Source organism: Mus musculus, chromosome 12 (assembly GCF_000001635.26).
Source record: "Mus musculus strain C57BL/6J chromosome 12, GRCm38.p6 C57BL/6J".
In the NCBI taxonomy this organism is placed as follows: Eukaryota; Metazoa; Chordata; class Mammalia; order Rodentia; family Muridae; genus Mus; species Mus musculus.
The window spans coordinates 33,331,158-33,357,603 of record NC_000078.6 but is presented as its reverse complement, the minus strand read 5'-3'; the positions used below and the strand labels follow the sequence as shown (position 1 = coordinate 33,357,603).

The 26,446-nt window shown below is 47.3% G+C and overlaps 1 protein-coding gene across 21 annotated transcripts in view; it reads right to left on the bottom strand.

The window, feature by feature from the left end:
* Positions 1-26,446, bottom strand: part of Atxn7l1 (ataxin 7-like 1) — a 229,441-nt gene that overhangs the window by 18,805 nt on the left and 184,190 nt on the right. For 18 of the 21 annotated variants that reach the window (NM_001374023.1, NM_001374022.1, XM_006515124.4 and 15 more), the window contains 3 exons: positions 15,409-15,683; positions 12,632-12,714; positions 11,516-11,766 (listed from right to left, as the gene is read on the bottom strand). In NM_001374023.1, coding sequence (NP_001360952.1) covers positions 11,516-11,766; positions 12,632-12,714; positions 15,409-15,683 — 609 coding nt within the window. The other 3 variants (XM_030246803.1, XM_006515136.2, XM_017315124.2) reach the window with 3 other exon arrangements.

The following is a 26,446-nucleotide window of genomic DNA, read 5'->3' as shown; positions in this document are numbered from 1 at the left end:
AGCTGACTTCAAACACACAGAGATCTGCCTGCCTGTGCTGCAGAGTGCCTGGATTAAAGACATGCACCACCTAGCCCAGCAAAATGCAAAACATGTAACATAGGCTGGGCTTGAACTCATGGTCTTACTTGCCTATGCCTCTTCAGCAAATCCCAAGTGGCAAGTGCCACAACAAGCAGCTATTTTCACTTTTGCAAGAAGTCTTTACAAGTGAAAAGTCAGGGTCTATATATGTCAAAGGACACTAACAAGAATACACTACAAATAAAATTGTAACACACTAATATAACAACTGTTAAAATTAGGTTAGGTAAGTATTCATCAATATATCATTGCTTTCCAGCATGTAGGGGAATTTTCATAACAAACACTGAAAACAGAAACAAAAAAAGAGCTAGCAGTATCCATATGCCTAAGAAAGAGACTGAAAGAGTTCTGTTTTGGTTTCATTTTTTCCCCTGTTTTACAGATATACATTACAATAATGGGTCTCATGTAGCCCAGGCTGGCCTTGAATTTGTTATGTCATGGAGAATGACCACGAATGTTCTTGTGCTACCTCCCAAGTGACAAGAGGCCAGGCCTGGGCCACCACATGCAGCTAATCTATGTACATCTTGTTAATTAATCAAGTTAGTTAAAAAATTAACATATCCATCATTTCTTAGAGTTATATTTCTACCACCTACCAGGAGTTGAACTCGGGGCTTTTTGCTAGCTAGAGAAGTATTCCACCACTAACTGGAACTCTTTTACAGTTTTATTTTGGGACAGAGTCTTATCAAGTTACTCAGGCTGGCCTTGAACTCACTCTTGAGCACAGTGCCCTCTTTTTTTGGGGGGGGGGGTTACAGTGACCATTAGATCTGTAACACGGTCTTATCAATTAGAGTTGCCATTGGGCATTGCACCCCCATAACTCACTCTGGACCTGGACCTAGACCTGTCCTGGCTCCTGTCATTCCTCCACCTCTCAGTTGGTCACAGTACTCTAGTCTCTTTCTCCCTTCCCTTGGCTTCCTTTCCCTCTCCCTCCCTTCCTTTCTACTTATTTATGGAAGGTGGGGAACTTACCATAGGGTCTTGCTATATAGCTCAGCCTGGTCTCACAATAGTCCTGCCTCACTCTCCTGCTGCTGGAATTACAGGCCCAAGCTACTATGTCTAGCTTCTGCCTACTATTTCTGAGTTCAACTTTGTAAAAAAGTTAACATAAAAGTGGAAACAGAGTGTTTTTTGGACTTGTTTTGGTTAACAGAACCCTCTCAAAGTTTATTCATGTTGCTGAAAAGAGCTAGACTACCATTTTTTATGGCTGAATAATGTTCCATTATGTTACATGTAACAAACTTTCTTTTGTTTTTTGTTTTTTTGTTTTGTTTTGTTTTTTTGTTTGTTTGTTTTGTTTGTTTGTTTGATTTTAAAGACAGGGTCACATGTAGATCAGAATGGCTTCAAACTCACTATGTAGCTGAGGGTGACTCTGAACGCCTCTTTTTCCTGCCTCTACCTTCAATACCTTCTATTCTAAGTGCTGGGATGACAGGCAGGTACTGTCAGCCCCCCACCCCCAACAATGGACTTTGCTCTTCACTATGTAGCCTAAGCTATCCTTGAAGTCAAAACCTTCCTGCCTCAGCCTTTCAAGTGCTGGAACTGTAGGTATGCAGATATCCCTGGCCCCAAATTTCCTTATGTATTCACCTATAAGCAGACACTGAGCTTGTGTTTATGTCTGTGCTATAGTGGATAATTCTGCAGTAAATACCAACCTGTAAAGACTGTGCATGAAATGAGATAAAGGAATCACTTCCCAAGTTCCACAACAAAGATACTTAAGAGTTTTTTTTTTTTTTTTTAAAGGGGAAGAGAGTCAAAGAACAGGACGCAACAGAAAAATAATGATAGCTACCCCGCACCCATGTGTGCTCTTTTTAATTGTGTTTGCTAATGATTGGCTTAGAATGATTGGCACACGCACACATGGCAGGGCAGGGGAAACACAGGAGATTTCTGTCACATGCGTGTGATGGGTTGAGCAGGGTGAATATAGGAAATATCTGTCATTTCAATGGAATTTTCCTATCAGCCTAAAACTGCTTTAAAATATAAAGGATGTTTAAGAGAACCGGTGAAGAACGCACATGGGGAGTGGCCTTGACTTCATCTGGACAGCAGGACTGGACACACTGAGATGGTTGTGGCCATCTTGCTATTGGACTCAGAGGATGAAGTTCTAGGGACTACAAAGAGGGTAAAAATTTCAAACAAAATGCAAAGAGGGCCACTGAGATGCACAGTGTTCGAAAGCACTTGCTGTGCTGACCTGGGTTCAACAACCAGAAGTCATAAGTCATATGAAGGTTGAAAGAGAATAGATTCCATAGGATTGTCCCCTGACTTCTACATAGGATTCACATATCCCCAACACACATGCACACACACACATGAGGTGGTTGCAGCAGAGCAATGCCTGATCTCTGGGGACTAGCTCCTCTCACCTGTGGACTCCCTGTCACATTTGCTAAGACTCCTCATGACTGAAGTGTCAATAGTTTTGGGTTCTGCTATTCGCACCTGAGGAACCTGAACGGACACACGTATGAACAGATTTCTGCATAGCTTTAGAAGACAATGTGCCAGGGGAAATGCTAACTAGTGGGAAAGGAGCTGACTTGCTCTGAAACGTCTAGGAAGCCAGGTGCATGACCTACTGAGGGCTGCAAACTATGGATGAGTTTACAGCAGGAGGATCAGAAGGGCAAGGCTAGCCTGGGCTACAAGAAAGACAGAAGGAAAAAAGGAAGGAGGGAGGGAGAGAGGAAGGCAACTAGTTAGTTAGAGATGAGAACTATGCATAGCTGAACAATAGCTGGCCTCCATACAGGTCATCTCCACATCTGTATCACCTCACACCACCAAATAACACCACGCCTGACAGGACACTGTCCCCATCTCAGTCAATCTTCTAGGGAGAAACACAGTTTTTCTTGTCAGAGAAAATGAACTGGAGAGGTATAGACACAGGCTTCTGAGCAGGTCAGGGAGTAGATGTTGCACAGGTTGCAAACAGGACCCGGGGATTGTCTCTAAGGAGGAATCCCAGGTACCTAAGCCTCCCATGAGATCAAGCAGCATTCTTTTATGAAGAAACTGACCACCTGCAAGGAATCTTCCAGACTTCGGGCCTTATAACCAGATGCTCTTTTGGGTCTCCACATGGAGGCTTCCAGCCAACTTGCTGGCACCTATCTTCCAGCTATTCACGGTCAGCCATTACCTGGCATTTCTACAGCAGCCCCAATATGAAGCTGACCGGCCAAGCACAAAAGACACTTGACACATGAATGGGAAAAACCTGGAATGAGCAAGAACCACGAGGGAAAGCAGAAAAGCTAAAGACCCATCTTTGTCAAGTCCACAAGAACGTTATTACACTGTTTGACATGAGGCTCGGTGGTACCACAGACACTTGCTTGGCATGTGAAAGGCCCTGGGTTTGGTCTCCAGCACAAACAATTCCCAAAACAGAGTGGTATCACTTCAGAGAAATTAATGTCTTGTAAAATAAACAACTGGATAAAACGAATGAGATAAACCAGGCATGTTGGCACAGGCTCATAATCCCAGCTACCCAGAAGGCATAAGCAGGAGGATTTTGAGTTTAAGGCCTATAGTGAGACCCTGTAGTGGTTTGAATAAGAATGGCTCCCACAGGTTCATATGTGTGAATGTTTAGTCATCAGGCAGTGGCACTATTTGAAAGAATTAGAAGGATAAGGAGGTGTGGCCTTGTTGGAGTAGGTGTGGCCTTGTTGTCAGAAGTCTGTCACTGGAAGTGGGCTCTGAGGTTTCAAAAGCTCATGCCAAGCCCAGAATCTCTTTTGGCCTGCTGACAAGGATATAGCTCTCATCTACTTCTCCAGCCCCACACTTACATGCCACCATGCTCAATGATATGATGACAATGGACAAAAATCTGGAACTGTAAATGAGCCCCAAACTAAATACTTTCTTTTATGAGTTGCCTTGGACATGGTATCTCTTCATAGCAATAGAATGAAGTGACTAAAATAGACACACACACCCTTTTTTTTTTTTCTTAAAAAAAACTTTTTGGTTTTTTGAAACCAGGGCTCTCTACGTAGCCCTGGCTAATCTAGAACTCACTATGAAGACCAGGCTGGCTTCAAACTCACCCTCATTCCTCTGCCTCCTGTGTTCTGGGATTAGAGGTGTGTGCTACCACAGCTGCTGAGACCCCCACCTTCAATAAATAAAAGGCTGGAGGGCGGCCTCAGTGATTACAAGTGTTTGCTATGCTGTGGATCTTGTTCCCCTAACTGGGCAGCCTTGTCTGGCCTCAGTGGGAGAGGATGCGCCTACTTCTGCAGTGACTTCATGTGTGAGGGAGACAAGGTGATACTTGGGGTGGAGTTTCCTCTTCTCAGAGGAGAAGGGGAGGGGGACCTGTGTGAGGGGGCACTGGGAGGAGGTGAAATTGGGATGTAAAGTGAATAAATAAATGAAAGAAAGAAAGAAAGAAAGAAAGAATATATTTTGATATATTCATACCAAAAAAAGAAGAAGAAGAAGGAGGAGGAGGAGGAGGAAGAAGAGGAAGAGGAGGAAGAGGAGGAGGAGGAGGAGGAGGAGGAGGAGGAAGAGAAGAATGTTTACTGTGTAAGCATGAGGACTTGGGTGTGGATCCAGCACTCCCGGAAAAGCTGGGTGTGGTCCTGTGCACATCTGCAACCCGAGCACCAGCATTGATGAAAACAGAATGATCACCAGGGACTACTGACTGCCAGTCCTGATGAAGAACGTGAGCTCCGGGTTCAGCAAGAGATCTGGAGAGCTCCTTCTCTCAAAGGAACAGAAAGTAATAGAGGAGGTCACTAAAGTACTGGCCTCCAAGTGCTCACACACAACACACACAAACACACACACACAATCAATCAATCAAAGTAACAAATACAAATACAAAATACAAAAGTAGAACAAGAAATGTAAAGAAAAAGTCAATTATAAGGTTAGAGAAATATGCCTAACATACCACTAAGAAGAAGCCAAAGAAAGGAAAATACAGACAACACTGGGGAGAAATGCGTCTAAGATGCAACAGGAAACCATTCGAGGAGAGAAGAGAATGGGGCAGGACAGGCTTTCTCATATTGTTTAGATCTATCAAGTAACCACTTCAATAAAGAGAAAAAGAGCTACAACAAAAGAGATGTCTGTTCCCTGTGGCATGGTGGTGCACTTGAAAGGCAGAGGCAGGAGAATCTCAAGTTCAAAGCTAGCCTGAGTGAGACTCAGTTTCCAATATGTGAACATAATAAAAATTAAAACCACTGGAGACATCCCTGAGAACTTTCAGAGCCCCATGCTTTGGCAGTAAAAGCTTGTCCTTGTCCTTGTCTGGGAGTCGGGATGTTAGGCGTCACGGTAGAGCTTCCTCGTGCTGGTAGTCATGGGAAACTGTCTGCAAAATTCTGCAGGGAGATGATTTCCAATCCAGTTGTATGCCCACAGAGATCATCAATTCAGCATTAAGGTAGAATGAAAATGTGCTTGCTGGGTGAGGACTCTAAAACTGATCTCCTATGAACCTCTTCACAGGCAGCTACTGCAGGAACTACTCCATCAAAGTGAAGAAGCAAGGCAGAGAAGGGAAAGTCAGGGCAGGTGCCCGGGAAACAGGCACAGCGAAATGCACCCCACTGGCGGGGCTGCTGCTGCTGCTGCTGCGGCTGAGTTTTCAGGCACTATTTGATTTTTGAACTGTGAACTCATATAACTTTGATAAAAGTGAAGTTTAATTAAAGAACAGATGGTTGAAACACTCAATAGTAAGTCCTAGTTGCCAGATAAAAGAAGGGAGGAGGTGGGAGGAGGAAATTCCTAGGAAGGAGAGTTGAGTAAGACCCTGAATTGGTAGAACTAGCTCTGAACACAAAAAGGAGGTGGTCTGTGGACACATGTAGTATAAATGCCTCTTTTCCTCTGTTTTTGTTTCGAGATAGGGCCTCTCTACATACACCCTGGAACTTACTATTTATGGACCAGGCTGGCTCCTGCCTCTGCCTCTTGACTGCTGGGATGAAAGGCATGCATCACCATACCCAGCTAAGAATTATAGTTTTGAAACCTAAACTAAATAGTGAATTTGAGGCTAACCTGGGCTCTCTATATAGCAAGAGCTTGTCTTCCCCCCCCCATCAAAATAAAAATAAACAAACAAATGAAGCTGGAGAGATGGCTTTGCAAGTAAAAGCACTTGATCTTCCAGAGGACCTGAATTGAGTTCCTAGGACCCACGTTGGACAGATCATAACTCTCTCTCTCTCTCTCTCTCTCTCTCTCTCTCTCTCTCTCTCTCACACACACACACACACACACACACTCATACATCATAAAATAAAAAAAAAACAAATCTTAAACAACAACTAAACAAGAGAAGGTAATGAGACCAGCTGCATCTGTCTGTTGAGTTCAAAGTCCGCAGACCTAGAAGGCACAGATGCAGAAGTCAGGGACAGCAATACTATGTAATGTGCTAAGAAGATTCTTCCAATGAACTCCACACATATCCCTGTCTTCAGTCAGCAATTTAGGACTGTCTGCCTAGCTCCACATCATCCCTTGCAGTGTAAGAGCCATTGGGATTAGCCAGTTTATACTTTTGTCCAGATGTGTGAGGGCTATAATCCAGGGTAGCACTCACATTTTATTGGCACTGGCTTCTACTGGCTTCCTTCCCACTAGGAGCTACAGTGTGGTCTGTCACAACCCAGATGGACTCTTTGCTCTCCTCTCCTTTCATCTGAGTTTAGATGCATTTGACTGGGCTAGGACCCATAATCCTTAGTTTCTTGGGGGGCAAGAAATGTGTCTCTTAGAGGATAAAGAAATGGAGTCAATGGCTGTGTGTTATAATTTGAATGTAGACTGTCTCTCAGAGTCTCATACCCTGCAAGTTTGGTTCCCAGGGTGGTGTTTTTGAAGTAGTGGAACCTTCAGGTTGTAGTACAAGGGAGATAACTAGGTTTTGAGGGCCCCAACTTTCATATACAAGAGGAAGCCTGACCTCTCTCTGGTCTTGTTTCCTTGCTTATACATGTTGTGGTGGTTTGAATACGCTTGGCCCATGGGAAGTGGCATTATTAGGAGATGTGGGCTTGTTGAAATAGGTGTGTTAACAACACCTCCCTGTTGGAGGAAGTGTGTTACTGTGCAGGTGGGCTCAAGAAAGGACAATGCATCAGCTACAGCAGCTGCAATTAGAGCTACTACTTGATTTAATTTTCGATAGTCAACTGTCATTCTCCACAATCCATCTGTCTTCTGCACTGGCCAGAAAGACTTAAAGGGAGATGTGGTGGGAACCACGCCCCTGCATCTTTCAGGTCCTTGAAGGGGGCACTAGTTTCTGCAATCCCTCCAGGGATACGATACTGTTTTTGATTCACTACTTTCTTTGGCAGAAGTAACTCTAAAGCCTTCCATTTAGCTTTTCCAACCATAATAGACCCTATTTCTGGCACTAACTTCTGTCTTAGTTGAGGTTTGATTGCTGTAAAGAGACTCCGTGACCAAGGCAACTCTTATAAAGGGAAACATTTAATTGGGGCTGGCTTAAAGTCTCAGAGGTTCAGTCCATTATCATCATGGTGGAAAACATGGCATCGTGCAAGCAGACTTGGTGCTAGAGAAGCCAAGAGTTCTACATTCTTAAAATCCACAGGCAGACAGAAGACTGTCTTCCACGGGAAGCCAGGAGGAGACCCTCTTCTGTAATGCACTAAGAAACCTCACAGCCCGCCTACACGGTGACTCACTTCCTCCAACAAGGCCACACTTCCCAATAGTGTCACTTCCCATGGGCCAAGCATATTCAGACCACCACACATGTGTTCTCTCTGCAGACAGCACTTTGCCTTTCTGCTGCTCCACTATGTATAATGCAGCTAGAGAGAGGCTATGAGAGGCTGGTGCTCTGGTGCTTGGACTTCCTAGTCACTAGAATTGTGAGCCTGATAAACATATTTTCTTTATACATTGCCCAGCGTCAGATAAATTTTTATAGCAAAACAAAATGACCATGTTTAGGGATATTTGCTTATGTGCATCACATGTGTGCCTGTTGTTCTTAGGGGCCAGAGAGAGAATCAAATAGTCTGGAACTGGAGTTATAGGTCATGAGCTACCAGCTGGGTGCTGAAAACTGAACCAGGGTTCTCTTCAAGAGCAGTTAGTACTGGGTGTGGTAGCATTTACCCTTAACCCCAGCATCTGGGAAGGAGATCTCAGTGAGTTTGAGGCCAGCCTGATCTACACAGCGAGTTCCAGCCCAGCCAGTAATATGGAGGAGGGGGACCCCTGTCAAAGAAAAAAAAATAACAAGAAAGAGAAGGAAGTGCTCTAAGTCACTAAGTAGTCTCCCTGGTCCCATCACTAAATAGCTGGACAACCTGAGTCTGGGGGGAATCAGAGCCATGTGTAAGCTTATCTAGTAAGAAAGCATGGAGGTGAGGGTTTGGCTTCGAACCCTGTTGCAGCTCTTCTTATCTAACTTAAGGTGTAACTATCTCACGTTGTAGCCCAGGCTGGTGTTAGACTCTTGATATCCCAATTATTGAGAGGACAGGTATATGCCACCAAGTCCAACTTAAGTTAGGACTTTCAAACTCCAGACCCAAGTTTCTTTGTTAACAATCCTTGACAAGAATGGGTTGGGCATAAGGTCATTGAAAAGATGAACAAAAGATGAATAATATGTGCTATTGTTCTCTATAAAGAAAATTCAGAATTGGGAAAGGGTTATAAAAATTCCATTTATGTGTGATGTCAGTATTCATTTTAGCTATTAGTATTGATGGAATATCTACTACATACATCACTAATAGGAGCAAGTAGATGCTCTTGAAGGTTTTGTGTGATTTTGATGTTAAATTTTGACCATGCCTTTTCAACCTGACTGCACAGGATTTCACTACCTGAGGACTTTGCTCCTGATCATTCACTTAGGAAGAGTCCAGCCCTGTCTTAAGGAATGATCCCCTTACTAGTGTTTGTCATAATGCTTTGTCTCTTTTCTTTGTAAAGACATTCATTTCCAAATGAAACTTATCCAAGTCTCCTGCTTCCCAAAGAGAACATAAACACTCAGTGTTTCCTACAAGTGGACATTCACCTAAAAAAAAAAAAAAAACAAAAAAACAAAACCCCACAGCACATGGAACAAAGCTAAGAAGACCCTTGAGGTCTTCCCTGCCCACTCTGGTTTTGGCAGTTCTCCCCCCTGCTTCCCTGTTAACTAAGTCACCACTGATAGAGAATGGCCCCATCAGCTAAAACTTGAGAGAAGTGTTTCACGAAAGAGACATCTAAGTTGGATTTTATGAGACATGCGTGATGAGGAGTTTAAGTTCAGCATTGTCTCCGTAGAGATTTCCAGGCCAGTCTGGGCGTCATGAGACTCTTTCTCACCCCTCACAAAAAAAAAAATACCTATCAAGCTAGTTTTGCTTGGGGAATCCTTCAAGAGCCCACTGTGGTCTGGGGGACATCAGCCCTGGGTACATATGGCTTTAGGTAGAGGTCAGTCTGCCAGTATCAGGTACTGTGGTAATGGAAGAAAAGTGTCCAGTATCTACGAAGGATTTGAAAGCCACTCCACACAGTCTGCCCTTACCCCTGATTGTTCTTTTCCAGTTACTCATGGTCAAGTGAGGACTAAGGTTATTAAATGGAAAACTATATACATAGGCAGCTCATACGTTTGAAGTTCTGAGTAGTGTGATGAAATGCTGAGCAGTCCCCCTATGTCCCCTCCAGGATACCAATCACTGTTGTCGATGTATCCACGTGTTGACTCTATCAGTCCCTTAGTAGCCACTTTCAGACCAACTGCAACAGTATAGCAGTATGTGAAATTTAGTAACTTTTGTTTTATATAATTATGGTCCCAAAGTGCAAGATAAGTAAGGCCGATAATTTTGTTACAATGTATTTTTACAATTGTTCTATTTTATTATTAGTTACTGTGCCCCAATTTATAAATTAAATTTTATCATAGGAAAACGTATAGGAGAAAACACAGTATATACAAGGGCTGGTTTTACCTGAATTTCAAGCATCTAAAAAGGGTCTTGGAGAATGGGGGGCTACTGCCTATTAATACTGAAGTCCAGAAGTTTGGAATGGAATTGTCTTCTCGACTCTAAAACAAGGGTGGCACCTTTGGCCAATAGCTGGCATGACAGTGAGAAGTAATTATAAAATGCTCTTGCAAAAAAGGGGGTTGCAACAACACACATGTGTCCAGCGATGGAAAGGTGGGTTGCAACAGCACACGTGCCTACAGGGATGGAAAGGTGTGACGGTGGCCGTTATCCCAGGACCTTATACTAACAGGTATGGCTCTCTGCTCCTGAGCGCCTGAGGCTGAACTTGACTCTAACCACAGCTGGATTCTGCTGTGGGACTGGAACCACTTTGCCTCAAACTGCAACAGGTAGAGGATCATGAGCAACTGCTACCAAACAGACTTTTGCTTTAAAAGCCAACAACTCCCTGCTCTTTTCTATAGATAGTCTCTCAAAGCTGGTTTGCTGGTTGAACAATGACCCTCTGGGACCCATCCATGCATTAAAAAAAAAAATCAGATAATACCAATATTTATACTTGCTGGATTTTATTATCTCCTTAATATGCCGAGTATGGACATTTGAATCTTCTCTGGTTTCCGAACTCTAGATTTTTGGAAAGCAGAGGCCGGTTGCATTTTTTCCTCTGCCCTTGCCTGACAGCGCCTTGCATCTGGAGCAAGCCCTTCATAACACTTTGGTATGCGTATGGTTTGTTCAACTCCTGTTACCTGGAAATTGGTCTCCTGCCCACCAAAACAAACATTCACAGATCTTAAAGTGTTTTTTTTTTTTTTAATCCAAATGGATTGTAATTCTGTTTCGTGGTTTTTTTCCTTCGCATTCAGTGCAACCAAATAAAACCCCAAACAGGTGGGTTGCCGTCAACAGCACCAGCGTGCCCTTCATCCTGACCATAGGGAAGTGGTGGAAATAAGTCATAAGACCATGTGACAAGTGACAAGAGGTCCCCGGGAGCTTATAAGATATTCTAACTACTTATCTACCCAGGCTTTCCCTTTCTGCCCCAGGAGTCTCCAAATAACATAAAACGCAGGCAGCCTGGAAGTCGCCTGGTGGTTGAAGTGCCAATCTTCCAGCGTTTATTTCCAGCCCACTCTGGCTCTGTAAAAACACACAGTCTGATAAAAAGGTCTGCTAGGAAGGCTGACGACTACACCATGTGGCAGGCATCGGGGCTGAGCCCCTTAGGCGCAGGATCGTATTTAAACTTCACAGAGCCTTAGAAGGTTGGGGTAAAATATCTCCTCAAAGAACCGGCAGGCCACACACAAAACAGCTGGCAAGGAAGAGGGCCTGGACTGAGGGGGGCTGGGGCTGCTTCGAGGCCCATGCCGACTTACCTGGGAAGTACAGAGTTGAGTGGCCTGGATTTTGGTGGGGATGCTACTTTCGGCTCTGCCACCGTGCTCCCGGAAGATGCTTGCGGAGCATCAGGCGAGGGTCCAGGAGGGTTCGGAAGTATCTCCCTAGCGGAAGTCAGAAGGTGCTCTTTCACTTCTTTCTCCCGGGACTTGGCTTTGTGCTCCGCCAGGAGGAGGTCAAATTGCTTTTTCCGGCCTGGGACTGCTCTCCGATGGCTCAGCGAGTGTGTCTAAGGAGAAGAGACATGAGCAGCACAGCCTCTTTGATCAGCACATACACCTGCTTCCCCACGGCCTGCATTTCCGAAATTGCAACCATAGGCATTTAAAGGTGCTTGAAAAAGTCAACTTCAAGACAACAGCTCCTGTTCTGAGGCTGGGAAGAGGCAGAGACCGCTCGAATGCAACCATGCCCTACACTCCAGGTGTCAAGAAGCCAAGGCTTCCTCCAGACAAATGGCATGAGATAGCTTCTGTGCAGAACCCAGGACAGCCTCGGATGAAAGTCACCCGCGAGGGAAAGCTAAAGTCAATCCAGATGTGGGTAGGAGGCTCCAGTTGGCCCATGCATTCAGGGCCACCAGGCAGAGAGGGCAGAGCCTGGGTCCAAAGAGGCACTAGAAGGACAGGAGGAAACCTGGGGCTTGAGGCTACCCCGTAGCGGTGGCCTGGGGTCCGCCTGTCCCCTGGTCACCCCGAGTAGCTAGATCAGAGCGCAGTATCTCATCCTCCCCTCCGGGCTGCCTTTCTGGGCGCTGCCGCCGCCGCCGCCGCTCCTGCATACATTAAAACGTAGCAGGCTTTAGAACCGCCTGTGAGTGCCTATAAATACAATTTACTGTCTGGCCTCCCAAGTAACACGGGAAGCCTAGGGTGTTTTTTTTTCCCTCTCTCTCTCTTCCCCTTAAAAAGCCAGACAGATTGAGGCAGGCACTATGCTACCGTGGACAGAGAAGAAAGCCATTTCCCTTACAAAGAACAGCTGGAGGTCATGTCGAGGTTCCACACCCTGCCGTGTGCAGAGAGTGGCATGCAAACATTTCGACAAAGGCCCCAGCAAGAGCAGGAAGTATTTTTTTATGGAAAGAGAAATACCTTGCAGGTGAGGGATCTTGTGCAAGGTTTCTTTGTCTCGGGATCCAATACTCCACAGTGTTTATTTGGGTCAAATTCTCTCTCTGGTTTAAGAAACAAACAAAAATGTAAGAAAAAAAAGGAGACTAAATAGGATTTGGCATTAAGACTACATTTTTTTTTTAAATGCACATATCCACCAACAAGTGTGACGTTGTCAGGCGATTTTTTTTTTCTTCTTCTTCTTTTTCTCTTCCCCCAACCAGCTGCTAAAATGTTTCGAGAACCACTCGGGGAAATCAATGCTGCACTCTGAACCCAGACTTTCTGAGTCTGATTCAGGGCGGCATAGGGGACAGGGTGAGAGCAGAGGGCAGGACAGTAGGACCATGCAGTTTGCAAATACTTTATTTTATTTAAAATAGTCCCACAGGTCCTTGGTGCTCTGGGCATAGTGGCTGCAGAGCAGAAAGCGCCACTGGAGTCCTAAGGATGCCTGCTTTCTTTGACGGCTGCCTGGAGAAATCCATTCATGTCCCCAGCCCCACCTCTGCCTTCCTGGTTTATCCATTTAAGTGGGAGCATGTTCACTGACTTGTCAGGGTGGCCTTTCCTATGCTTTACGAAGCCCTTGGTGAAGGCTTTCCACGCAGCCTCATAGATAAGTCATTTCCCTGACCTGGAATTGGCAGTGCCTCCGGCAGGGGCAGGAAAAAGCGTGGCTGTACTCCTCTGTGGGGCTGAACTTGAAGGCACAAGGAACACAGGCTGCTAACCTTACACCTCACTTTGCCTGTAGCCCCGGTCCAGACGCTCCACAGGAGGATCAGACAGGACACACTGGCTTGGGAGATGAAGGATGACTGAGGGAAGGAGAGCTTTCTCCACTTCCTCCTCACTGCCTGAGTGTTGATTGCTTCCAGGGAAGTGACTGCTAACTGTCCTTCTGATGCCTCCAGCCTCTTCATCTCTTTGGGAATTACTCAAAATGCTTAACCACACCTGCACAGTACGGGAATGTGTGGCAACCTTTCAGGGAGCCCCGGGCTTCTGAAGCTCAGTGCTGTCTCTGGTAGGCACCAGCAGACACCTGAGTCCTGCAGAGCAGATATTCCCACAGCTCTCTGGGCATGAAGGGTGGCAATGTTTAATGGTGAAGAGGGGGTGATTAGGAAGGGTGCCAGGTCTCTAGAAATGTGAGGTGTCTGTAAGGGCCTTGACGGCAGCAAACTGAAGAGAGTTCCTAGGCCAGAAACTGTCAGCATTTGCTGGTGTAAACTCAAAGCATAATAAATAAATGTTCTACATTCAAGTCTGGGGGATCAGGAGGATGTTGCAAAGGAAGCTGGGATGCTGTGTACAAGCTGTCCTCCCACCAGGGCCATCAAAATGCCCCCTTCCTTCCTCCGCAGAGAGTTCTGTCCAGCAGGCAGTGAGTGAGTGGGTGTCAGGCCTGCGGTTGAGGTCTTTCAGTTGGGTCTACTGGAGTTAGGCCTGTGCCCAGACACTCGCCAGCCCCTCAGGTTGGAACTGAATGGGGTTTTGACTAGGGGCAGGAGTTGGCTGTTGAAGGTGTGAGAGAGGTAGAAACCAGCAAAGGACCCATTGAGACAAGATAACCCACAAAACACAAATTCCCCCCCCCACCACACTTCAGTTTAAGGTATAGGCTGGAAGAAGCCACGGTATTATTATTGCAGCGAACTCACAGCCTCTGTGCACTTCCCAGGCTGACCCCCTCCTCCCTACACACCCTGGGATGGACACACTCCAGGCTGACCCCCTCCCCCCTACACACCCTGGGATGGACATATTCCATAACATGAAGCCTCATCACGTTCTCCCTTTACTGCCATTGTGGACGTACAGGCCATGGAGAGAGGTGTGGGGCTGTTTCGTTTAAATGCTTTTGGGTAGGCCCAAGTACTTTTAAATATAATTTTTAAATACAAATATAAGGCAAAAATCCAATTAAATATGAAGTAGAATAAAAAAAAATTACTCACACCATGGGTGCTTACAAACCATGCCTGAAGCAAAAGATAAATCCCCCCCCTTTCTCTCTCAAGGATGGCTTTCTCTGTTCTTCCTAGCTACCATTACCTAGAACCCATATGAAACTCATAGCTTCTGGTCATTTGGAGAAAGCAGAAAAAGCCAGGTTTAGTTCTACAACAGACCCGAAGCAAACATCCTCCTTTGAGACAGCAACTGTCACCTCTGAGTGGTCATGTGTCTGTCCAGGGGGCTGAGCAGGGACCTGAGAGATCTCCCCACATCCCCATCTGCTATGCTGGTCCCAATGGGAATTCCAGCCTGACTCTAGGAGAGAACTCAGCCACAGCCTCATGCAGAATCAACCCAGGAAGCCAGGAGGCCAAAGGGCAGAGGTTAAAGTTCCCTGTGTGGCACAGTCGCTGATTGTTCTGTTCTTCCCCAGCCTGCCATGAGCTATCAGCTATCCCAATGGACAGTCCTCCTTCACAGTGGTGTATGGCCACTAGGCTCACAAGACCCTCGGAGTCCACAACTGTTGTTTGGTACAGAAAGCCCCTTGCTTCCTGGACTTCTAGGATAGCTTCAGCCAAATTCAAAACTTGGCTGGGGACCTTATCTGCACTGGGGGATGAGAGCACCATCTCCCAGGTACTCTCGGGGTGCCGGTCCTACTTGCAGCTACACTCCAGATCGCTGTTCAAACCAAACAGCTGTTTGCCTCTACGAACACATCACTGGTTACAGATGGGACTCAGTTGTCATCTTACCGTGAGCCAGACTCTAACCACAGGAACACATACCTGAAAGTCTCCGGTAAGGCTTGTTGCTGTTTTTGGTGCCGTTTGGGTGCTTCTTGTCTATGGTGGCTGACAGAATCCCCTTGCCATTTAAGATCTTCTCTGGTGAAGGTGGCACTGACTTGGACATCAAGGTGGGCTTAATTAAAGGCGGAGTGGAGACGGCAGAGGAGGAGGAAGTGGCTGCAGTAGTGGTTGTAGAGTTCATTTTGACATTGGCACCATCTGCCTTCACTAGGTTAGGAATTTTCTCTAAACTGACTACGGGAACTGGAACGCTGAAAAATAAAGGAACACACATGCACCACCGCCTTCTTTGATAGATCTGGTCCACCGAGGAGCTACACCCCCGCTTATCGTTATCACAACACTTCCTTATCACTTATTTATGCTCCTGCTGTAAGCGAGCAGCGTGATTCCCCGTTTTGATGGGAGGGAGATCTGTGCCGGGTAAAGGACCAACAGGGGGTGAGAGGCTGGCACGGTGCCCGGGGGTGGATAAGAGCAGACTGATTGCCTCCCAGGCTGGCTGTCCCCATGAATCCTCTGATTCCACCCCCTCTCAGGCCCTCTATGTGGCTTCTCTCTGACACAGCACCTTGGGCAAAACAAGGCCACCACTGTGAAGCCCAGGAAGACAGGTTGTCTGTGCCCTGCTGACAGCCTGCCACTGTGGAATCGGGTCCCCCCATCCTCCTGCTCGTGAGAGACTCCCCACCCCAGCCCCATCCGGGCCTGACATCTGCTTAGCTCCCAGAGTACTGACAGGCTCACACCACACAGTGCATGGCTGCAGTCCAGCGAGGGGCACACCATGCTGTCGGAGGGCTTCTGGATCGTGCTCGCATCCTGAGGATGGGCTCAAATCGAGTGAGCCGCCATGTACCATTATCCAATATTCCATTTTAGGCAGCTAGTTATGTAAATAGGCAATTCTCCAGACTGGCAGGTGAGAGGATGAATTTTAAGAAGGCGAGAGCACAAAGGTGTGCATTCACTCTTCAGAATCTGTCACCTTCGCCCCACTCCCCTGCTAGTTCCCAGTAACGGATGTGCATTTGATTTCTGCTACTCTTTAATTCGAGGAGGACCCTGTAAGGGAAGGGGGGGCTGGGGAGAGGATGTGTCTCTGTGTCTTGAAAGATGAGATGAATAAGTTTTGCTTTGGTCTCTGCACCAGGTTTCCTTTTCTCCTGGCAGGAGGGTAGACTGCTAACATCTCGGTTCCCCAATCATCTTTGAGCTGAGAGTGGAGATGGCTTAGCTGTTTGAATGCCAAATGATGGAGTATATGGCTCTCGGATGCCTGCAGACAATGTAGGGCATGAAACAGAGGCTGTTTTTGGCAGGGAGGAATCCTATCTGTCCACATGGCTGCCTCTCGCTTCTCTAAGGCATGTTCACAGATCATTTCTTTGATCAAGTTGTTCACAAAAATTATTTCAGCGACTCGTCATTCCCTGCCACCCTTCTGATTTTGCAACAGGACCACAGACGGTAGTTATAGGTCCTTGCCAGTGGGCACACGGCGGCAGAGCCAACTGGGGCTGAACATTTTAGACTTTCCCCTTGGGCCGTGTGTTTTCTTGGCCCGCAGAAAGGTGGCTTGGGATTTCAAGTCTGTGAGAAGGGAAATGGGAACAGTGGCAAGGGCTCTTGCCGACTCTACCCGTGATCAGAATGCTGGAGTGACAGAGACGGGGCTAAGCTGATGTTAGGTGGCGCGTCTCTAAGTGCTCACTTGTTAACTGCTGAAGAGCGGCCCCAGAAACTCTCTCAGGTGGGAGTGTGCTGAAAGGCCACAGAGACACTCCTGGTAAAATCAGCAGTCAGGTCCGCCAAGGTCTGGATGCGTCTCTCAACATTTGCTTAGAACCTTAAGTCTCCAGATGCATATGCAGATAGTGTTTAGAAGTGTGCGGAAGGGGGTGTTTTCGAGAAGTAATTAGAATATGATGAAGCCGTGCGCGCGCGTGCATGTGTGTGTGTGTGTGTGTGTGTGTGTGTGTGTCTGTCTGTCTGTCTGTCTGTCTGTCTGTCTACAATGGGGCTGGTAGCTTTATAATAAAAGGAAGAGAGAGCTGATCTCTCAGTCTTCCTGGTACTTATCAGCTGATACCCTTTGCCATCACGCTGTCCTTACCAGACAACAGCCCTTTGTTATCAGAGCCCTGAGCCTTCTCACGGTATGATGTAATTTCTGTCCATTATAAAAATCACCCAGTTTGTGGTATTTTGTCACAGAAGCAGAAAACAGACTAAGAATATAAAAAAGACACCATGATAACAGAAGATGCAACGCTATAGGAAAATTATGAAATATAATTCCTCTCGGCTCATCTCTTCAATTCAAAAAAAGCACAGATCACAGGAATCCGGACATTTTTTTCCCCTTTGAAAAATTGTCTCAAGTAGTCCAGGCTGGCCTTGAACTCCTAATCGTCCTGCCTCCACTTGCCAAGGGCTGGGATTACAGGCTTTTTACAAGCCTCCTGGTTTAGAAATGAGGTCCTGAAGGGGTTTCTTTACGCTCTTGTTCACGGCAGTATTCTTTGTGACAGCCAGAAGGTGGAAGCAAACGAAGTGGCTATTAATGCAACATATGGATGTCTAATCTTTAGCTTTCTGAAGGAAGGACATTCTGACACATGGCTGGACTCTGAGGACAGGATGCTGAGTGAAACAAGCCAGCGGCAAAGGACAAGCAAGTGATCCCACTTACACAAGGCACCCACTGTAGCCATAGTCACATAGACAGAAAGCAGAACAGTGAGTGAGGGGGGTGGGGGAGGGGGGGGGGAGAGGGGCACACGACCTCGGTCTAGAATCTCAGTTTTGCAAGATGAAAAGATGCTATATGTTGGGTGTGAAACAGTGTGATTATACTCAACACTACTGTACATTAAACATGGTTAAGGTGGTAACTTTTATTTTATACATTTTACCATCCTTTTTAAAAAGTACCAAGTAACAACTTCACAAGTCGCAAAACTCATGCAACCTAAATTATACTTCAGCAAGTCTGTGAGTATGCATGTGTGTATATATACATATATGTTATATATGCACATATATTACATACATATATATTATATATACATTGTGTACATAGAGAGAGAGAGATTACACATACACACATGCCATATTACTTCAGAGGCCTCCAGTCTCTGTTAGAAGTGCTCCTGGCTTCAGCAGAGTAACGCCTGGGATGAGATAATCTAGAGCAATTGCCCCATGTACCCCATGCTCACAGTGCAGACTGCATGTGTCCTCTAGAGTCAAAGGCTGTTGTCAGATGTGTTCTGCGAGGCAGCCACATGCACACAGGTGTACTGAGCTGACACTGCAGCCAGCACGGCAGCTAACCCCATAACTGTACCCCAGCCTGGCTACTTCCTGGCCTCTTATTTGATCCCCTAATGTGGAGTTTTCTTCTACTGCCCATTATTTTCTGTATCATTGGTGCTTCTAGAACTTCAGCTGGACTCTGATACCAATACTCACGGGCAGGATCTAGAGATGGAATCCACCAGAAGAAACACGAAGAATGGGAAATGCTGCACAAAAGAACCCAGTGGAGAATTCTAAAGGAATTAGAATCGTGAATCATAAGGGATCTAGCCAACCAAGTAAATATCCTGGGTGTTCCTAAAGGCCTCGTGAATCATAAGGGAGCTAGCTACCAAGCAAATATCCTGGGTGTTTGGTGAGCAGGCCCCCCTGTGCCAGCAGAAGGAAGAGGAGGGGATAAAATCTTTGCAATGGGAATTCCAAGAACTCACCAGCTAAAGGAAAGAATTACGGTGCACATGGGAGCTGTCCCTGGTACTTTCCCCGGGCTGCTGTTCTCTCCAGTAAAAGCTATGGGCTTCTCTCTGGTGACCTGCCTTCGGGCCAAGCCTGAGAAGGGAGTTGAGGGAAAGCAGAAAAGTAGGCAGTTCTATGGCAGTGGGATAGTGAGAAGGATCAGAAATAACCCTGAGAGGCGGGAGAGGGAGACTCACAAGTTTGACATCTCTACACTCACCACAGTACGAATTCTAGCCAGACTCCTTTCTCTGCTATTACTGGCCCAAGACCCTGCAGTGCTGGACAAAGGGCATAAATGAGCACAAGATGGTGCCACACAGTGACAGACAACAGACCCTCAGCACTCCATCTTCTTTAGAGGAGGGAGACGTGGCTCATGTTCAAAGCTCTTCCTCCTGCCCTCACATGCCACTGCCACCTGTGCAGGAGTGTGCTATTGCCACCAGCCACCAGCTCAGGACTGCCTTTGGCTGCTCTCCTCTCCAGTCCCCACACTCCCCACTCCCCTTCCTAGATAGTAATGTGTCAGCCTCAAGCAGGCAACAAAGTGTGGCTCTTTCAGGTGGCGGTAAGCCCTGAAGTATATAGAGTTTAATTTTCCCCCCTCTGCTTGCAAAGAAGCCAAATATTCCCAACCTGTGATTTCACGGGGTGGCCAACTCTCCCATTGTCTCTGCGTGCCACCGCAGCAAGTGAAACTCTTATGGGTGGTGAGGAATTGGTAGGAACTGGCTAGGTGGCAGCACCCAGAACATAGACTGGCAAGGAACTCTGTGTGTGTGTGTGTGTGTGTGTGTGTGTGTGTGTGTGTGTGTGTGTCTGTGTGTGTCTGTGTGTGTCTGTGTGTGAGAAGGAGATAAACAAGCCTGGGAAGGGAGCCAAAAAGAAAAAAAAAACCCAAAGTCCTTCCCCTTCCATCTCGAGGGACAGATACTTTCTCCATTGTCATCCTTCGTTGCATTTATAAACGCCCTACTATCCTCCCTTTGAGGTGCCGTGTTTAAAAGGAAAGAGGATTCCCCCATGAAGCCCCTGCTGCTTTGAAAATGCCTGTTTTGTGGGCTTGGCACAAATTCTTTCAGGGAGCCCAGGGCTGTATTTCATTCCGGCTGTGTTGAAGATGTTGGGAGTCTTTATCGCCTTGTTATGTCTGTGCCTCCTCTCGGGCCTGGGGAGGCATTGCAGTGTGGAGATGGGCCCTCCCTCAACCCCTGGTACCACAGGGAGGTGTCTACCTTCTGTTTCTCTTGTGCTGCTCTGGTTCCCCATGTCTTCTTCATTGTGTGCTTGGCCTGTCTGAATTGATCTTTCTAGACCAAGGCAGGTCTTCTGGCTTTAAGAAAAATGGTTCTCTTGGCATCAAGCAGATTCCCCTCCCTGCCCAGTGATGTCTGCAAAAGAGCAGAGGTGGAGAATCATGACGGTGTCATTGTGAGAGTCACTACCGGGCTGCAGGACCAGCTGCCCCCTGCCGGCCATGCTTTCATGCTGGTCACGACTTATTCTTCTATAGTCAACAGATATGCCTGAAGAGAATGGTTCGGAAAGTCTGTAGGTTTGCGGAAATTATTGCCAGCCTTTCTCCACTTAACAAGTGGGGTAAAGACAGATTTGACAGACAGGAGTGTGAGGACATATGGTATTTGTGCTGTGGGTTATGTGTCTGATGTGAATTCGAGGCTGTCTGATCTCTTCCACCGCTTCATTTGACAGAGATCCGCATGCTTGTATGAGAGGCCTGGCAGAGTCTGGAGAGTCTCTGGTTTATTAGCAGACCCCCTGATAGGCCGCCTCACTGAGCCTCCTCCCTTCCAAGTGGTGGTAGCATTAAAACATCCCAATAAAAAGGAATTTAGATCTTTTAACATTACTCCTGGAGTCGGAATTCTACTTGGCACTTGGAGATATACTGAGGGGTTGGGGAAAGGCTGCCACCAGAAAATTATTTCTAATTGGAATCCTTGAAGCTGAACAAATACTAGGGACAGACTGGCAGGTTTAAGAATCAAGGGGTCACGAAGAATGGGTAGAAGGAACAGCCACAGAATCCTGCCCTGCCACGACAGATATAGTGGGTACCGCATACACCCTGATGAATGGGTAGTCCTCCTCTACCCTGCTTTTGAGGCATCTGGGAGAATGTTCAAGAAGCCAGCTTGTAAATACCTTTAGCAAACCATAGCAGAAGATTTCTAACCACAGGGCGTGTAGATAAGAACATCTACTGGGCTGATCTAATACTATCTTAAGGCAGAGAAGGGAAAATATCAACACTGTGCGCCACCCCTCTCTGCGTGGCCTGGACCCTCTCCCACACAACACGCTCTCGGTAAACTGAGAAATGCGGGCACACCACACGGCTGCTGGGGGTGAGTGGTCCTGGCAGCAGAGTGGTTGGCGGTACACAGAACGTGTGGGAAAGCGCGTCAAAGGCCCACCGTTGGCCAAGAAGGGGACAACATCGTCACTAGTAATCTTCACCATGGGCTGCAAAGCTTAGCCTCTTAACTCCATTGCAAAGTCATAAAGGAGGGCACATATGAGATTTCCTCCCTGAGACAAGTTAGGGGTGTGGTGTGTGGGTGAACACGGGAGCTTGGATAAGCTGACTTTGATGAATTGTAGAAAGGGGTCAGAGGCAGGGGCTGGGGAGAGAGCCCAGTTGATAAAGTGCTTGCTGTGTAAGTCTGAGGGCCTACATTTGACATCTAGCAGGCACAGTGTAAGGGTGGGTGTGGTGGAACATGCCTGTGATCCTACTGCAGGACAACTTGGAACAGGATCAGTGGGACTCACTAGCCAATCAGCATAGCCTGCTTGGTGAGTCTCAGGCCAATAAGAGACCTTGTCTCAAGACAAAAACGAAGCATGTGGATGCTACCTGATAACCCCTGACTTTGGCTTCCACAAGTACACGCACTCACGTGAACACACACACACACACACAACATTCTCCAGACACACAAAATGATCAGAAGCAAATAACATAAAAGGTTCTGGCAAATTCACTGACTGTGGAGGTGTCCCACCCCTGAATCCTGTCTTTCCTGTGGCTGGATACTTTCTGGTGAGGGCATAAAGCATGCAGCTCCCTAGCCTTAGGGTCTCAGCGAGCTCCTACAGACTTCTGTCCTTGTGAGGGGTAACAAGATGAGGGCTTGGCTAGTGAGCAAGCCTGGGTTTTAGTTCTTCCCTCCTTCCTCGGTGGGACAGACCTGACTATCATATCTCAGCCCCACAGGCCTGCCTAAGTTTCCTTATCAGTGAAAGGAAGACATGACATTTGGAACAATTGGATGAGGTAATGGGCCCAGAGGGTCTCTTAGGTGCGAAGCACAGCCTCAAGGTTGAAGTGAAACAGAAGAGAGAGAACCACGCCATTCACTCTCTCATGGGCCCTCCTGAGGTGTAAGCCGTGGTTCACTGTCAGAAACCCTTTGTCCCTTCTGTCCTTATCGGTTGCAGTGGACAGAGTGGGAGGCAACAGACAGGTGGGAGCAGGTGGCTTCCAAACTCACCCAGAGAAGACCAATCCTGGGACTACAGTGGAGAGACAAAAATGGAAGAAGGGAACAAGCCATTCCATACTCAGAGACCCCCTGTCCAGGGCTCCGCATCCTGCATCTCAGTCCTTAGGCACTGCCAAGGTTGGGTGAGTCACTACAGCTTAGATGTGGATGGGGCTTTCTGCCAGAGGAGTAAGCAGGAAGCCCAGCCTACTAACATCAGACAATTCCTGCACTTCGGCAGCATGGGGACTCTGAGGGTCCAGGGCACCTTGTCTTCTGGGGGAGGCTATCTGTACACCTCTAGGCTGTTCAGTGGGATGAAGGAGGCCCTGTTCTCCACAGTTTTCTCTTATTCTGGACTTCTAAGGGTGTGGAGCTTAGAAAGGGCTCCCCAGCCCCACCAGGAGACCAAGGGGTGCTAAGTATTCCTGGAGAGCCCTAGTACCCTAGGACTGTGGGAGAATCAGCAAGCTAAAGAGTGGTCTGAATGCAGTAGGGCATCAGATGCTGCACACGCTGCCCTTGGGAACAGCTGTGGGCTGCGGTCTCAAGGTCTCAAGGACAGCTTCAGACCTTATCAAATGCTCAGTGCATTGCCCCCGTAACTAAGAACGAGACGGCTGGTCATCAAGATTCACATCATTTCAGAGACAGCATGAAGGCCACTGAAGGCGGGGCTAGGGACTTGGGGTTAAGTGGAGTCCGGAAGAGTGAGTTAGTCCCTGGCAATGGCTTAGAGCTGGCTAGTCTCAGGAGCAGCAAGTGGGAACACTTCCCTTTCTGGCCACCAGAGGTCACTGGCTCCCACTGCTGGAGCTGTAAGATGTCCTTTCAGAGAGCCTGTTACCTGGGTACCAGGGCCAGAGCATGAAAGTCTCCTCGAGCCCTAGTGCCAATTCGGACCCAGGAGAGAAATGGGGATTCCTTAAAGAACGTCTTCCATGTCCCTGTCAGGGAGTGTTGAGAGGAGACACCCGAAATGGCCCTGGCATCCCATGCCCAGGCTCTCCCTTTAAGGAGAACCCTAAACACAGCAAGGAAATGGCCAGGGACTCTGTGACCAGCTGCTCCCATTTACTTCAGAGAAGAACAAACACATTTAGAACAAACATTCCCATTCATTCCTTTTCATTCATATGCTTCTGTCTCTGTAGGCAAACAATCGAAAGCCACTGACGAGTTCTGTGCAGCACAGTGAGCGTGTGTGTGTGTGTGTGTGTGTGTGTGTGTGTGTGTGTGTGTCTGTGACTGTGTGTCTGTGTCTGTGTGTATGATGTGTATGAAAGTGTGTGTACATGTTTGTGTGTGTATGCAAGTGTATATGAGTGTGTGTGTGTGTCTGTGTGTATGCATGTGCATGTGTATGCAAGTGTGTGTGCATGTTGGCATGTGTATGTAAGTGTATATGAATGCATGTGCATGCATGTGTGTGTGCATGTTGGTGTGTGTATGTAAGTGTATATGAGTGCATGTGTGTGTGTCTGTGTATGCATGTGCATGTGTGTGAGTGTGTATGCAAGTGTGTGTGCATGTTTGAGTGTGTACACGAGTGTATATGAGTGTGTGTGTGTGTGTGTGTGTGTGTGTGTGTGTGTGTGTGTGTAGGGAGAGCATGTACTGGGAAGGCAAAGATTTCACAGCCTGCATGGACACCCCAATATGACTCCCTATGGCTTCTGGGAACCAACCCCTGATTCATGCCAGCACCAGGCTAGAAGAGCTAAGCCCCAGGTCTCTCCCACAGGCATCTGGCTGGGTCCTCTCCATAAAACACCGGGAAGACATCCAGGGCACATGAACTCCCACATGTCCCCTCTCTCCCAGAAGACTCACCTCCCATTTCCAAGCATTTTGGGAGGGGCCGTCTGGAAAGAGGGAGCCCCTCCCCCACCGTGCGGTAGGGTGTGCACAGGGAGGCCAGGAGCCTGCTGCTTTTTCTTCTGCTTTGGCTCATTTTCCTTCTGGAACAGCAGGCTCATCTCCTGCATTTTTAATAGTGGAGCACATTTAGCATTCAACACACACGTGCAGGTTGATAAGGCCCAAGGAGAAGGCAACAAGCCATCCATGGGAGGAAAACCTCTTCCCATCTCTCCCCTGCCTCTTGCCCACATCAGCCAACATCAACTATCTATTCACCAGGGCTGGCTGTGGTGGGAAGGGACAGCAGGTGACAAAGTTATCCTGGCTGGCAGTCACTCTGCCAGAGCCTGGTCCCTGGCAGAGCGGAGGTTCATAATAAAGGACAAAATGGTCAATGTGGCTCAAAAGACCAAACAACCATTGTTTCCTCTCTCTTTCTTGAGATGGGGTCATCCCCACTCCGCCTCAGCATTCTGAGCGCTGGGATCATGGGTTCATGTGCTGGGACTGTGGGCACATTCCCAGTTATCTTCTGCTCAGGGACTAAATCATTTGCCCATCTCCCTGTGTCATTGTGGCCTACAGGAACATCAGCCAGGGGCTCTGTCGCTTCTGCCTTCCTCAGGGGTGATCTCCAACAGGCAGGTAAACTAGAGGAGAGTGCTCAGAGAGCTGCAGGGGAAGGATTAAGGCAGTTCAAAGAAGACAGATTTAATGGCTTGGGGACTCTGTCTTCCTCTTTCTCCCCCCTTTCCTCTTCCTCTTTCTTTCTTGTAATGCTGGTGACCAAAGCCTCCTGCAATGTTGGACGAACACTTTATTGCTGAGTTCCTCCCCTAACCTATCGCAGGGACAGAGTCTTGCTAAATTGTCCAGTCTGGCTTTGAACTCACTCTGGAGCCCTGGCAGACCCTGAACTTTTAATCCTCCTGACACGGACTTCCAAGTAGCTGAGCTTACAGGCCTGTACTACCAGACCTGGCTCCTCCTGCCCATGTCTTTCCCTCTTTTCATTGTGTGTGTGGGCACATGAATGGCACACGGTTTGTGTGGAGCTCCGCAACACTGTGGAGTGAGTTCTCAGGACAGAACTCGGGTCACCAAGCTTACGGCAAGCATTTCACCTGCTAGGTCATCTCACCAGCCTCCCCCTTTCTTCTTTTAAACATTTTCTATGTTTGTTGGACTATTTATTTTTGAGACAGGGTGTCACTATGCAGCCCTGGCTGGCCTGAAACTCACTGTACAGACACGGATAGCCTGTGCCTCTGAAGCACTGGGTCTAAACACATGAACGATCAAGTCCACCCCCCCTTTCTTTTTATTTAAAGTGTTTCCCCCTCCCTGCTAAGCCATAGGAAGGGCAAAACCATACAACTGCAGACTGTTCAACTTGGTGTGAAAATACTCAGAGATCAGCCTGACATGGAGATACTGTTTATAGCCATGCATTCAAACCTGAGCTACTTGTGAAAGGAAATCCTGATACCTGCTGTCCAATTCCTTGTCAAGTCAGCCAACTCTATAGGAAGGCAATCTTGTGTGTTTCTGTGGCCTTATGGGTCAATTGAGAACTCATTTGGAAGGGGCCTCTGGCTGGACATTCTCTACAGGTCTCCCTGCTATTCCCACTACAGGTCTAGAATACCAGGCTAACACAATTAAGGACCATGTGTTCCTTCCACTTCAGAAGACCAGAAAATCCAAGACCCACAGGTCCCCACGTGGGGTCACTCGGAAACATGACAGGGTCTGAGCTCTCTGATAGCAGCCGCTGGTGACTACTTAGCTTGTGCAGTATGACGGCTGCTCTCTGGAGCTGGGAACGGAATTCTAAATATTTAAATTCACAACAGTTT